The sequence below is a fragment of the Melanerpes formicivorus genome, unplaced genomic scaffold, assembly GCF_026170545.1.
Source record: "Melanerpes formicivorus ecotype bairdi unplaced genomic scaffold, bMelFor1.0.p_v2 SCAF_33, whole genome shotgun sequence".
In the NCBI taxonomy this organism is placed as follows: domain Eukaryota; kingdom Metazoa; phylum Chordata; class Aves; order Piciformes; family Picidae; genus Melanerpes; species Melanerpes formicivorus.
The window spans coordinates 8,049,149-8,063,224 of NW_027142385.1; the positions used below are offsets into that span (position 1 = coordinate 8,049,149).

Here is a 14,076-nt window from a genome sequence, read left to right on the forward strand (position 1 = left end):
CGTCCGTCTCTGCATCCCGCAGTACAAGTCCGTGTTCAGGTCCTACTCCCAGGACTTTGTGCCTCACAACCAAGCCTCCATACCTCCTTTCCTCTCTTCTACCTCCTCCTCCTCCTCCTGCTCCACCCCGCCTTTTCCTCCCGTCCATCCGTCTCAGAGCTCTGACCTAGCGGTGCCCTCCGCAGCCAGCCAGCCACCCAGCACTGTGGATGTGCCAAACTCCTCTTCTCAGGAGAGCAGCTTTAACGGGAGTGCTGCTGTCTGCCTTCCTTCTGAACCCTCTCTCACTGATTCTCTCCAGACACCTTCGGTGAGACCCTCCAAAGAGCTACCACGAGGCTGGGGTTTATTCGGGGGGGGTTCAAGGAGGAGGTCTCCTGTGTTCCTGCCTGCTGAGTGTGGCCCAGGGGCGCCTTGCAGGTGGGAGTGAGAGCTGCAGGGAGGTAATGGCACAGAGAAGTGGTGGAGTGAGCAGCCCCAGCGGCTCTGAGCAGGGGTTGGCAGGTGCAGGAAGCAGCAAATGGCAAATGCTGCTGAAGGGCAGAGGAGAAGCTGCTGGAGCTGCCTGCAGTGGTGCTGCCGAGCTGAGGAGGGCAGAGGAGCGTGTGGTGAGGTTGGCTGTCTCTGAGCACAGGCTCCCACCAGCGGCTCACAGCCTGCAGTCGCAGCCATGGCAGCGTTTGGTGATGGCTGCCCTGCTCCCTCCCAGGCACTGGTGAGCCCCGGGAGCAGGGGGTGCAGCCCAGCTCTGTCTCTCCTGTGCTCAAACCTGTTGTTCTCTCCAGGCTCCTGCTCTTTCCCACTTTCCAGCAGCCCCAGCTTGTGCTCTGAGGCACTGCAGGCTGGTGCAAGCCAGGCTGACACTGCTGCCATGCTGCCAGGGCACCCCCAGTGTGAGCTCCCAGAGCAGCTGTGCAGATCACTGAGCAGCTTTGCCTGCTGCAGACACTTTTTGAGCACCTCACTGTCAAGGCAGTTCCTCTTTTGTGTGCTGCAAAGCCCAGAGATGGGATTCCAGCTGTCAGCAGAGTGCCTGCTAGTGCTGCCTCTTCTGGAAGAGGGACACTGACTGCAGAGTCAACCATCAGGTTTTCAGCCTTTGGACCTGACCTTGCTGTTGCATCTTCTTTGCCTTGGGGTCCTTGTTGCAGCCCAGAAGACCTGGAGTTTGGTGTGGCCTGGTGTGCTGGCTCCAGCCTGTGCTTGTGGCTTAGTTGGGCCGAGCTGCACTTAGCAGCAGGACTGCAGCAGGGGCAGGACCTGTGTGCCAACCACTGGATGCTCAGCTTCTGCCACCTTGAAGCCCACACCTGCACAGCCTCCCCTCGCAGCTGGGGTGGCAGCTCTGGCAGAGCCGTGCCTGCTGCTGCCCTGCTGCAGCTCAGGGCCTCAGGACAGCCCTCAGGAACCAGGAGAGGACTCCCCCGGGAAGGTGCAGCTTTGGTGGCCGGTGCTGGCCGCCGAGCTGGAGGAAGGGCTCCCGCTTAGGTCAGAGCAGCCGCCAGGAGCCCTGCCCCTGCCAGCCCGAGGGCAGTTCCCTCCCCGAGAGCGGTGCTGGGTCACGGATTTCCTCTCCTCCTGTCTCCCTCAGAGTGACAACGCCAGTGAGGAAGCTGGGGAGGGTGAATACGTCAATCTGTACTCCTCTGGCCAGAGCAACGGGGAACTCCCAGGCTCTGCAGGAGTAAGTAAGGGGATGGTGCTGCCGCTGCATGCTGAGCCGCGCTCCGCCCCGGGCCCTGCCGCCCCCCGCAGCTCTCTGCCCCTCCTGCTCCAGCGCTGCTGCTCCCTCTGCTTGCCCCCTGCTGCCTCCCGGGCTGGGGGGAGAGCAGGCAATGGCTTTGGGGTCGCAGTGAGCCCTGGCAGGAGGCAGGGACGGCTTCCCCTGCCCGCGCTCTTGGGTCTGCGCTTGGCTGCCTGCGTGGAGCTGCTTGCCTGAGGTTCCCTGGCAGGAAGCTGCAGCCTGGGCAGCACTGCCCTGGGGCCACCTCTATTCTTGTCACTGCTTTGGCTTCTCCCTTTGGATGCAGACAGCTTTGTGCTCTAAAGCATTTCTTTGTTCCTTCACCCTTTGCACACAAAGTGAGTGATTGCTTTAGCAGGCAGTTTCTTCCTTTGCTCCCATCTTAGATGTTCCTAGAGGAGCCCAGGGTGTTTTCCACTGCAGGGAGGTCCTGGCTTCCTGCTGGGTCCCAGGAAGCAGCAGCAGAGGTCTGTGGGCATCTTGTTGCCTGCCCTCACCACGGAAGGCACATCTGCTACAGGATGTCCCCGAGCCCTTCATCCATGCTGCTGCTGAGCACGCCAGGAGAGAGCACTCCCATTACCTCAGGAGCCCTTCAGCAGACACATCCAGGCAGGGCTCATCCTTTTGGGCAGCCAGGAGCTGGTTCTCAACCTTGAAGCCAAAGGCTTTGCAGATGCAGGCTGGGCAAATCCTTTAGCCACCAAGAAAGCTGAGCTCAGGGACACTGCAGAGGGAGTTCCAGCCCTGGCTCTTCCCTTGGCTGAACTTCCCCATGATGCTGAATTATTCTGAGCTCCAGCACTGCTGGATTAATATTCCCATTTGCTGTTCAGGGCTATTTGTCTCCTTGATAAATGGCTAATTCAGGATGCTGTAGCTTTGCTCTGAGCTCTCTAGCTGCTGTTCCATGCCACTGGTTCAGCTGATTCTGCTGTGGGGTTGGGGGTTTGTTTTTGCATTAGCCTCATTTCCACAGCCATGGAGTGGAAACCTTGCATAACTTCTTCTGATGGGAGAGAGGGGAGGTAGGAACAGCAGTGTGCATCCACCCCTGAAGGCAGGCTGGTCTCTGGGGGGCTGTGACCAGGAGGGGAACTGAAACTGGAGAGCTTGGAGCTGGCTGTGTCCCTTTAATTAAAGCAAGGGGGCAAGTGTAGTTCCCCAGTGGGGGCTGGAGTTAAAAACCAAAGCCCTGAGAGGGTTAAAAACCCAAGCCACCAGCTGACTTGTGTTGTAACTTTCAGCATCATTTCACAACGTTAAAAGCAAGCAGTACTAATTACACTGGCCTCCAGAGATGGCCCCAAATTTCCTCTCTAATTAACTTCTGTGTTTTCCTGGCATTTGGCATTAACTTGCATCAATCTTGAGCCTCTCTGAAGGAATTTACAGTAAAGGGCCACTTAGAGGCAGGCAGGGCTGTGAGTGCAGTGCTGGCTGTGCTGCAGGGCCCTGGGTAACCATGAACATCCTCTTGCTCTTTGCAGGAATCTCCCTCTGTCAAAGACTCCAAAGACTCCACTTCAAACAGCAGCACCATGGGGAAGGAAGGCAAAGATGGTGCTGAAAGGTGAGCCTGGCCCCCCTCCTGCTTCCCTTAGCCCTCTCCTCTCCCCAGCCATCCCTGGGGCTGCCCATTCTGCCCTCACCCTTCTCCATGTGGCCAAAGCCTTAGTCCCACTTCGGTTGGGGTTGTTTTGCACACACACAAGAAGCTGCTCCCCTGCTGAAGGGGAGGATCCTGGCAGGATGTTACTTAACTCAGCGAGCTCACAGGGGTTAATGCAGCCCCTGGAAGGCCTCCCAAGCCCATCTCATTGGCAGCCCTCTCACTGACACTGGCTGCTGCCTCCTGCTTCCAGGGAAATGTGCAAAGCCAGTCTCTGTCACTGCTGGGAAATCGTCCTCCAGAGGGGGAATTCCTTCTTCAACCCTGCTAGTTAGAGGCTGGCCGAGGCCCCGAAGCAGGAGGCTTTGTAGCTCCTAATGCTCTTAGCTCTCATTTGTCTGTGTAAATGAAGAGATGCAGGCTGGAACAGATGGGCTCCAGGAGGAGTGGGGTGAGTGCTTCCCTGCTGCTTCAGATTGCTCCTCAATTGCACTTCTGCAGCAGGCCCGGAGAGCAGCATTGTTTGCTGTGTGACAGCCCACCTCCCTCCCCCATTTTCCTGTGGCTCTTGGAGGGTTTGAATCCCTGCAGGGAAGGGGACAATGCAGGAGGCTCTGCAGAGCTCCCTGCCTGCTCACAGTAGGGGCTGGCTGGCTTGTGCTTGGGCATGGCTCTGAAGAAGTGCTTCCTTTGGGATGTTTTCAGGGATCCAGGCACGGGGAGGATGTGTCCAGGCACATCAGGGAAGGGATACCAGGAGCTGTGGAGATGGGATGAGGGGCAGTGGTTTGAAACTGGAGCAGGGCAGTTCAGGTTGGACATCAGGAGGAAGTTCTGCACAGAGAGGGTGGGAAACTACTGGAACAGATTGCTCAGGGATGTGGTTGAGGCCCCATCCTTGAAGGCATTCAAGATCAGCCTTGCCGTGGCCTGACCCAGTTGGAGCTGTCCCTGCTGCCTGCAGGGGGCTTGGACAAGATGACCTGGGAGGGTGCATCTCTGTGAGCCTGAGATGCACCAACACAAGTGCTCAGAGCTTCCTGCTGGGCCCTCCTGCAGCAGCAGAGCCTCTCACCCGCCCCTGGAGCAGCAGCCTGAGCTGACTGAGATCTCTGGAGTGTGCTCAGCCTCCGTGGGTTTGAGGAAGGCTTAGGTCTGTGTGCACTCCAGCTTGGCTGGATTAAGGAGCCATGGCAGCGTGTACACATGCAGGGCACAGGGAAATCCTGCCTGCCAGCACTGCAAGCAGACAGGTGCTCAGGTCCTGAAGGTTCATCTTTATCTGTTTCAAGAGATGTAGAGAGCAGCAGAATTAGAGCTGAAGGTTTGGGGCTTGTTTGCAGAGGCTTTGCCTCCAGCCTGGCTGCGCGCTCAGCGTTGTTTAACGAAGGTTTGTGTGTGCTGAGAGCTCAGGTGGAGCCAGCATCCCTTCCCCTGGGTGGGAGAAGACACTGAGGGGTGTTTGCCTTTTTGTTTGTTTGTTTTTGAACAGGCAGCAGCAGTCTCCAGATGCTTTGGAATCCTCAGAGCTGGAGGAGGAGGTGGATGAGCTGTCCCTTATCGACCACAGTGAAATCATGGCCCGGCTAACGCTGAAGCAGGAGGTAGGTGCAGCAGGCTTTGCTTTCAGGGCTTGCTTGGTGCTGTGTTGAAATCTGATTCTCCTTCTGCTCCAGCCAGGCAGCAGCAGCTTTGGATGGCTTTTTTCCCTGTTTGACAGGCAGAAGCAGGCTGCAGCCTAGGGCTGTGCAGCTTCACCTGTGCAGGTGGAAGCAGGAGCTGCTGGTGCAGGCTGGGAGCATCAGCACTGGGTGGGGGTTAACCAAGGGGCAGGTCTGTGGGAGAGCAGGGCTAGACTGGAGCTTAGGGAGAAGTTCTTCAGTACTAGGGTGGTGAGGCACTGGAACAGGCTGCCCAGGGAGGCTGTGGATGCCTTCTCCCTGGGGGTGTTCAAGGCCAGGCTGGATGAGGCCTCGAGCAACCTTGTCTGGTGGAACCTGTCCCTGCCCACGGCAGGGATGTTGGAGTAGATGATGCCCAGGGTCCCTTCCAACCCAAACCATTCAGTGATTCTATGATCTTGTGCCCTTTCCCCAGCCTTCCCCTTCCCACCCCTTCAGCCAGTGACCGTCTGAAGAGAAGCACCTGGGAGCCTGAGCACAATAAACCCAGGCTGGGTTTGTGGTGTTGGCTTTTCAGTCTGAGGGCAGCTTCAGCAGATTTCCAGAGCAGGGCTTTCCTGGTGCTACTGGGGTGGAGGAGCAGCCAGAGCATCCCAGAAAGAGAACTGCCTTGGGTGCACTCCCAGACAGCTTTGCTCCCCACACTCTGGAGCTGAGCTACCTTTGACACACAGCTGGAGGGAACACAGGCAGCCGAAGCCTTCAGACTGCCAGGGGGGCAGACTGAAAAGCAGAGGGAATGCAGCAGTTCCTGGCACCTCAGGAGTGTCCTTTGGTCAGCTGAGATGTGCAGGAGAGAGTGGGAAGCTCTTACTCATTCCTTAAGTAGCATTTCCTGAGGCTTGCCAGAGGCTCAGCTGAGAAAGGCACTTCCAGAGGCAGCTGCTCCGTGCCTGTAGCCCGTGGGGCTCGCAGTGGTTTGTGCAGTGAAATGGCAAAGACAGTGCTAGGGGAAGCCAGATGTGACTCCAGCCTCCTCTGCAGGAGTGATTCCTTTAAGAGCAGCCATTAAACATCAGTGATTTCTGCACCCTTGGAACCAGCAGACAGTGCTGCAATGACAGTGCTTAAGTCCTTTTATTCCCTTCCTTCCTTCTTTGGAAGAGCAGAGAGCTGCCACTGAGAGCTGGTTCCTGCAGTGTGGGAACTGCTGGCTGGGTGATGGATAAATCACTTCTGCATCTTTTCAGCTGTGGCCTGCAGTAGCCAGAGAAAAGAGGTTTTTACAGAGTGGTGAAGGCAGAGGTCAAGCACTTAGCAGAGCTGTTTTCTGCTCCTGGTTATTGAATGGCTTCAGGTGACCTCCAGCTAAACAGCTCCAGATTAGGGGAATTAACTTGCTGGGGTTTGGTGTTGCAGGGAGATGCAAGTTGAATGCACAACCTCTCACCCCACAGCCTCTGCCACTGGTGATCCTGCATGCTGAGGGAGTTCTCACAGTGCTGCTGCTCTGCTGGGGGCCTTGGGAGCCTCTGGGAGCCTGGCACATTTCTCTTCATTCTTCTGTGGCCAGAAGGTTCAACTTTCCCTGAGCTTCACAGCCTTAAGGAGTCAGGAACCAGGGATCAGCCCAGATCCTCATCTGGGACACTAAATGCTGCATTCAAATTCCAGGATCATCCCAGCACTGAAGACCAAGTCCCAGCTTGTGCTGCAAGCAGTGCCAGGAACATTGAGTCCTCTGCCAGTTGTTGCTGAGCTCCAACCCCAGGGCTGGTGAACCAGGCTGGAGGGAGCTTGGAGCTTGCCTGATGTGTCCTGTGTCCTGTTCTCATTGCAGGGGGATGATGGCCCAGATGTTCGTGGTGGCTCTGGAGACATTTTGTTGGTGCATGCCACAGAGACTGACAGGAAAGGTAAAGTGGCTGCCCCCAGGCAGGGCTGAGCAGCACAGCCACAGCCTGCTGCAGCCTCCTGCAGCTCAGCTTCTGTGGCTGCCCCCAGGCAGGGCTGAGCAGCACAGCCACAGCCTGCTGCAGCCTCCTGCAGCTCAGCTTCTGTGGCTGCCCCCAGGCAGGGCTGAGCAGCACAGCCTGCTGCAGCCTCCTGCTGCCCAGCTTCTGTGGCTGCCCCCAGGCAGGGCTGAGCAGCACAGCCTGCTGCAGCCTCCTGCTGCCCAGCTTCTGTGGCTGCCCCCAGGCAGGGCTGAGCAGCACAGCCACAGCCTGCTGCAGCCTCCTGCTGCCCAGCTTCTGTGGCTGCAGGCAGCTGGGCAGGGCTGGGCAGGGCTGGGCAGGACTGGGCTGGGCTGGGCTCTGTGACCCTCTGAGGGGGAGGACTGTGCTGATCCTTGGTGGAATGGAGGTCAGCTGGGTGAGCTCTGCTGGCTCCATCTGCCTCCACAAGCTCCTGCCAAGAGCAGTGCCACAGGTAGGGTGGCACAGGCAGTGCCCTGCTCTCTCCCTCCTCACACAAGGGTGGATGGCACAGCCCAGGGGTGAGGGCTGAGCCCTGGCCTGGCTGAAGCAAGCTTTACAAGCAAGGCCCAGCCCAGGCAGGAGGCCTTGCTGCCTGGCAGCAGTTGGGGTGGGGACACTCTGCCTCCCCACTGCATGGTTGGAGCCAGGCTAAGGCATTTCCATTCTGACCACAGCTGCCTTAGAGCCCCAGAAGTGTTTGGGGTGGGAAAGCTCTCGGAGGTCAGAGTCCAGCCTTCAACCCAACCCCACCATGGCCCCAGGTGCCATGGCCACAGCTTGCTTGAGCACCTGCAGGGATGGGGACTCCAGCACCTCCCTGGGCAGCTGTGCCAGTGCCTGCCAAAGAAACTTTTCCTCATCTCCAACCTAACCTTCCCCTGGCACAAGTTCAGGCCCTTGCCTCTCCTCTGTCACCTGACAGTAGGGTGACAGTCCACAGTGACTCTGCTGGGACTGCCCACTGGCAGCCTTGACCTGAGGTCTTCTGTCCCACCTGCAGTGCCTGCTTGCTCAGGTTCCCTCCTTGGTGCCCATTTGCTCCCAGCTGAGCTGCTCTGGCACTCTGGGGCTGGGGGGGATTTGCAGCCCACCTCAGTGGCCAAAGCCTTTGTAACTTGGGGGCCTGTAGCAGCCACTGCTGCAGGTCAGTCAGCAGGAGCTGCCTGGGCACCACATCACTGTGCTGTGGCAGGGTTGTGGTGGCACTGTCAGTTTTGCAGGGCAGTTCTCTCTTCCTTTGGCTGAAAACCCTCTTGGGTTGACACTGGGCAGGGCAGAGGGCCTGCAGCACCACAGCATCATGTCCAAACCACCTGCTGAGCAGCAGGGAAGAGTGACCCTGTCCTCCTCCAGGGCTCTCTGCTGCCTGAGCCAGAGCAGGCCCCCAGCTCTCCCCCCACATCTCCTCTGGGAAGTATCCCCGAGGTCTAAAGCCCTTTCTCCCTTGCCCCATGGCTGACAGCTCCTGCCCCACAGAGGGTGTTCCACTGACCCCTTTGGAGGTGGCAGGAGTGAAGCAGCAAGGCCTGAGTGCTGCCAGGGGAGCCAGGCTGGGCACAGGGCCCGCTCCACTGGTGCTCTCCTGCTGCAGGGTCCATCTGCTGGTGAGAAAGATCAGCTCAGCAGCCCTGCAGAGCCCACTCGAGTGGTGGTTGTGTCCTCTGCCTGGGAGACTGCATCCAGCCTCTGCAGAGGCTTCCTTTGTCTGCAGGCAGGGTGGGCTGAGGCTTTCTTCTCTTCCTCTGCAGACCTGGTGCTGTACTGTGAAGCCTTCCTGACTACCTACAGGACTTTCATCACCCCTGAGGAGCTGATCAAGAAGCTGCAGTACAGATATCCTTGGGTGTGAGCTGGGGGCAGCTGCTGGCAGGTTGCTTGGTCAGAGGCCAGCTGACAGACATGCTCAGTGGTGTGCTTGCCCTGGGGGTGTCCCAAGCAGGACTTCTGCCACCTCTGCACACTGGGCAGGTCCAGGCAGGGTGGAGAACTGGACCTGGCCAAACAGGATCATAGAGCCACAGAACTCTCAGGGTTGGAAGGGAGCTCAAGGCTCAGCCAGTCCCAGCCCCCTGCCATGGGCAGGGACACCTCACACCACAGCAGGTTGCTCACAGCCACCTCCAGCCTGGCTGCAAACACCTCCAGGCAGGAGGCTTCCACCACCTCCCTGGGCAGCCTGTGCCAGGCTCTCACCACCCTCCTGGGGAACAACTTCTTCCTCACATCCAATCTGCATCTCCCCACTTCTAGTTCTGCTCCATCCCCCCCAGTCCTGTCCCTCCCTGACAGCCTCACAAGTCCCTCCCCAGCTTTCCTGGAGCCCCCTGCAGATCCTGCAAGGCCACAATGAGGTCTCCTCAGAGCCTTCTCCTCTCCAGACTGAGCAGCCCCAGCTCTCTCAGCCTGTCCTCACAGCAGAGCAGCTCCAGGGGAGCAGGTCAGGCTCTGCATCACTGGAGCTTTGCTGGCAGTGGTCTCCTGCTGAGCACCCTGCCTGCAGCTCCTTCCCCTTGGCTCTGCTCCTGCAGCTCCCTTGGCTGTCAGCTGAGCTGGGTCAGTGGCTGGGTTCAGGCAGGGCAAAGGCCTCCTGGGCCTTGGGCTTTGGTCCTGCTGCACCCTCTGACGTCAGCCTGCCCTGTGTCCCAGCTCCTCACTGCCATCTGCAGCAGAGCCTCCACCCCTGGCTGCTGCTGGGATCCTGGCCAAGGACACAGCTGGGACTGCAGAGCAGCTGTCAGTGAGCACTCCTGGGCATTCCTGCAGGCCCACAGCAGGACCTGGCTCACTCAGAACCTGCTTCTCTCCCCTTTGTCTGCTCTCTCCCCTGCCACCACTGCCCTTGCAGCAAACTGGGCAGAGGGGAAGGTGGAGGTGATCTGCTGGGACCAGATGTCACAGAGCTGTAGGAGACCACAGCACTGAGTGCTGCTCATTAAATTCCTCCTTGAAGACAAGAGTTGCAAGGTCCACTGCTGCTAGGTGCAAGCTCCTCCTCAGCCCCTGCTACCTGCAGCTGCTGGCAGCTCACTGCCACATGAGCTAGAGCCACCTAGCTCTTGCCCCTTACCTCCTGGAGGCTGATCACCCATCTCAGTCAAGACAGACTAGCAGCACTCTTCTGCTGTCCCTCAAAGCAGCTGAGTTCTGCTGCTGCTGCTCTGACCTCCCCAGGTTGATTCTTTAATTTGCAACCAACATATGAGAAGTTTTGCCACTTCCCAGACACCTTCAAGAAGAGAGTCAGCAAGAACACCTTCTTTGTGCTGGTCAGAGTGGTGGATGAGCTCTGGTGAGCTGCCTGCTTGCTGCTGGGGTGGGGAGGGTGGGGGTGGTAACCCTGCAGGAGCTTCACAGGAAGTCAGGGGTTGGAAGGGACCTCCAGAGATCACCCAGTCCAAGCCCCCTGCCAGAGCAGGGGCACCCAGGGCAGGGCACACAGGAATGCATCCAGGTGGGGCTTAAAAGTCTCCAGAGGAGACTCCACAGCCCCTCTGGGCAGCCTGCTCCAGGGCTCCAGCAGCCTCACACACCAAGAAGTTTCTCCTCCTGTGCTCCAGCTTGGGCCCAGTGTTCCTCATCCTGTCACTGGGCACCACCAAGAGGAGCCTTGGCACCTCCATCCTGACCCCACCCCTCAGCTGCTCTTGAAGATGGGGCCTTTAAACCCCTCTGTGATGACAGCTGAAATCCACACCAGCAGTGCTGCACCCTCCTGAGGGAGGAGCAGGTTCTCAGGGTGTGCTCCCTGGCTCAGGGATTTTAAGCTGAGCAGTGAGAGGAGGATGCCTGGGAAGGAAGGGAGGAGCTGGCCAGGACCTGGGCAGAGCAGGGGTCTCAGCCACTTGGTTCTGCCTGTAGGGAGGAGAGGCAAGGCTCAGTGCAGATGGCAGCTCTGATGCCTCCCTGGGGTTTTGCATCTTTCCCTCAGCTTGGTGGAGCTGACAGAGGAGATCCTCAAGCTGCTGATGGACCTGGTCTTCAGGCTGGTCTGCAACGGGGAGCTGAGCCTGGCCAGGGTCCTGCGCAAGAACATCCTGGATAAGGTGGATCAGAAGAAGATGCTGAGCTATGCCAACTCCATCAAACCTCTGGCAGCCAGAGGAGTGGCAGCCAGGTGAGGACAGGTGCCAGTCACCACATCTGGGTCCTTTGAGAGCCAGGAGGTCTCTGCCTTGTGTTCAAGAGAACTTGCTCAGTCAAAAATGGCAGAAAGGAAAGACAAAAGGTTTTGACTTCCTGGAGTCAGGGAATGGTTTGGGTATGAAGGGACCTCCAAAGCCCACCCAGTCCAAGCCCTCCTGGGCCTTGTCACAGAATTGTTTGGGTTGCAAAAGCCCTCAAAGGTCATCCAGTCCAGCCAGCAGCCCAGCACCACCATGGCCATTAAACCATGGCCCCAAGGGCCACCTCCAGGGCTGGGGACTCCACCCCTCCCTGGGCAGCCTCTGCCTCTCCCTGACCACTCTTGCAGCAAAGAAATTTTTCCTCATCTCCACCTTAAACCTCCCCTGGCACAATTTCAGGCCATGTCCTCTCCTCCTGTCACCTGATCCCACATGCTTCACCCTTGATAGCTCCTCCTTGCTCCCTGCAGGCCAGGGACTCTGCATGACTTCCACAGCCACGAGATCGCTGAGCAGCTGACCCTCCTGGACGCTGAGCTCTTCTACAAGATCGAGGTAGGGAGGCAAGGGTGGGCTGAGGGTGGTGGTGGGGCCTGGCACACAGACCCTCTGCACTCCCTGGCATTCCCTGCAGCTCCCCAAGGACACCTGCTGGGTGGGAGGTGACAGCTGAGCTGGCTGGCAGCAAATGGCTGTGGCCACAGGCTGCAGCTGGGACTCTTGGGGCAGGAATCCCACTCTCATGTGTGGCACTTTCCCCCACCCCTCCTCTCCTCTTCTTCCTTGGCAGATCCCAGAAGTTTTGCTTTGGGCAAAGGAGCAAAATGAAGAGAAGAGCCCCAACCTGACACAGTTCACAGAGCACTTTAATAACATGTCCTACTGGTAAGGAGCTCAGGGCCAGCCGTGGCACCGAGCTGCCCTTCGCCTCCTGTGCCCCACAGCTGCTCCTCACAGAGCTGGGTGCCCTTGGTACAAGTGGGAGCTCAGATCTTCTTGGCTGGGAATCAGGTGCAGGGCACTCTGTGAGAGCACACAGGAGGGTTGTGGAGGGCTCTGTAACCTGCAGGAATCGTTGGCAGCACCACTGAGGCCTGCAAACCAACACTGCCCCTGCACAGCAGTGCTCCCTGGGAAGGGTTCCTGTGCTGGGCCCCCAGGCTGGCCTGGTGCTGAGTTAGAGTGCTCCAGCTAAGCTGCAGCTTCTTAGCCCTCTTGGCTTAGCCTTATCAGGGCTTTTTGGTTTTAATGAAACAAGAAGCAGCCTGAGCTCTGCCTAAGTGAGTTGATCCTTGCTGTGCTCTCCCTGCTCCCCCAGGGTCCGTTCCATCATTATGCTCCAAGAGAAAGCCCAAGACCGAGAGAGGCTGCTCCTGAAATTCATCAAGATCATGAAGGTATCAGCTTCATCCTTGCTCTGGAGCTCACACAGCACTCCTGAAAGGAGCAGGGCAGTGGGACCTGCTGGCTGGGAGAGCTGCTGGAGGCTCTCTAGAGTAACTGGAACATTCTCTCTCCTCGCAGCACTTACGGAAGCTGAATAATTTTAATTCCTACCTGGCCATTCTGTCTGCACTGGATTCTGCACCCATCCGAAGGCTGGAGTGGCAGAAACAAACCTCAGAGGTGAGGAGCAGCCAGGGCTGCCAGCTTCAGGGGAGAGAGGGACCTCTGGTCGTGGTGTGGGGCAGCTGGAGCGGTTCTGTCAGCTCAGCGACATCCCAGGGTGGAGGGAAGGCAGAGAACTGCTCTCCACTGGGTGTAGGTCATGCCATGGTGCTGGATGCCATGGTCATGCAGAGTGCCTGGGCATCCTGACAGCTGCAGGTGGTGGGCATCCTGACAGCTGCAGGAGTGCCAGCACAGTCATGGGTGAGAACAGCTTCCTCCTCCTTGCTGCAGACTGAAGCCTTGGTGAGGCTGAAGGCAGCGAGGTTCTGTGTAACTGCACTCGTGGTCAGGCTGAGTAACTCAGCTGGAGCTGTTGCAGGATGGCATTGAGCCCCTGGCCTGTGTGGCTCTCTGGGGGGAGGTGACAAAGCCCAGGGGCTTGCAGCAGTGGTGTCAGCAGGAGCTTTGTGTTGCCCCAGGGCCTGGCAGAGTACTGCACACTGATCGACAGCTCCTCGTCCTTCCGCGCCTACCGAGCGGCTCTGGCTGACGTGGAGCCTCCCTGCATCCCTTACCTGTGAGTGAGGCCTTGCTCTTGTTCTGCACCTCCAGATGGTTCCTTCAGGGAGTTCTCAGCAGCTTCTGCTCAGCTCAGCCCTTGCCTTTTGCCCTACACCTAGAGTAAGACACAGCAGCATCTGCCACCAGCCCAGGAGCCCCCTCTGGAGCCCCCGTGGCACAGGCAGGCAGGGTGGCAGCTGTCCCTCTGTGAAGTGATGCTGGCAAAGGAAAGCTCAAGGGCCTGGACTTCAGCTGAGCCTTTTTTGACTGTATTTGCTTTGGGGTCTGTGTGGAGAAAGACAAATTTTCCCTGAGGGGTGCAATGGATCCCACAGCTTCAAGCTCTGCCACAGCCCTGGACCTGCTGACTGCCAGAGCTGGTGCAGGAGAGTCTGCCTGGGCAAACTGCTGCTTCATCCTGGCCCTGGATGGAAGGTTGAAGCCAGTGTCCCTCTCCCTCAAGGCCTTCTGGTCTAGATACCAGACTTGCCCTGCCTTCACACCAGCCAAACTTCTCCTGGTCTTGCTTTCTGCCATGAATGAGTGCTGCAGGAAGAGGCTGTGTAGGTAGCTGGCATCTCAGCTGGCAGGGCACCACAGCAGGGCTGTGCAGGGGAGGAAGGGAGCCCAGACCTCCTTGCAGGGCAATCCAGGTGAGGGAAGAGCCCTCTTGCACACAGCTGAGTTGTGGTTTAACCCCTGGCTGGCACTTCCCATCACAACCTTCTTCCAGCCTGGTCCTTTTTCCATGGAGGGTGAAGCTCAGCATCCTTAGTGTGAGCATGAATGCCTCAGAGGTTGTGTGGTGAACACCTTGCACCTG

General features: G+C 58.3%; 1 protein-coding gene across 1 annotated transcript in view; it reads left to right on the top strand.

Annotated features, from left to right (window-relative positions):
* RAPGEF1 (Rap guanine nucleotide exchange factor 1) overlaps positions 1-14,076 on the top strand; it is a 55,323-nt gene that overhangs the window by 36,871 nt on the left and 4,376 nt on the right. The window contains exons 12-24 of the mRNA XM_068155966.1: positions 23-310; positions 1,592-1,684; positions 3,235-3,317; positions 4,849-4,960; positions 6,819-6,894; positions 8,706-8,790; positions 10,154-10,246; positions 10,886-11,071; positions 11,552-11,636; positions 11,872-11,966; positions 12,400-12,478; positions 12,606-12,707; positions 13,172-13,269. Of these exons, the coding sequence (XP_068012067.1) occupies positions 23-310; positions 1,592-1,684; positions 3,235-3,317; positions 4,849-4,960; positions 6,819-6,894; positions 8,706-8,790; positions 10,154-10,246; positions 10,886-11,071; positions 11,552-11,636; positions 11,872-11,966; positions 12,400-12,478; positions 12,606-12,707; positions 13,172-13,269 (1,475 nt within the window). The remainder of the gene's footprint in view (positions 1-22; positions 311-1,591; positions 1,685-3,234; positions 3,318-4,848; positions 4,961-6,818; positions 6,895-8,705; positions 8,791-10,153; positions 10,247-10,885; positions 11,072-11,551; positions 11,637-11,871; positions 11,967-12,399; positions 12,479-12,605; positions 12,708-13,171; positions 13,270-14,076) is intronic.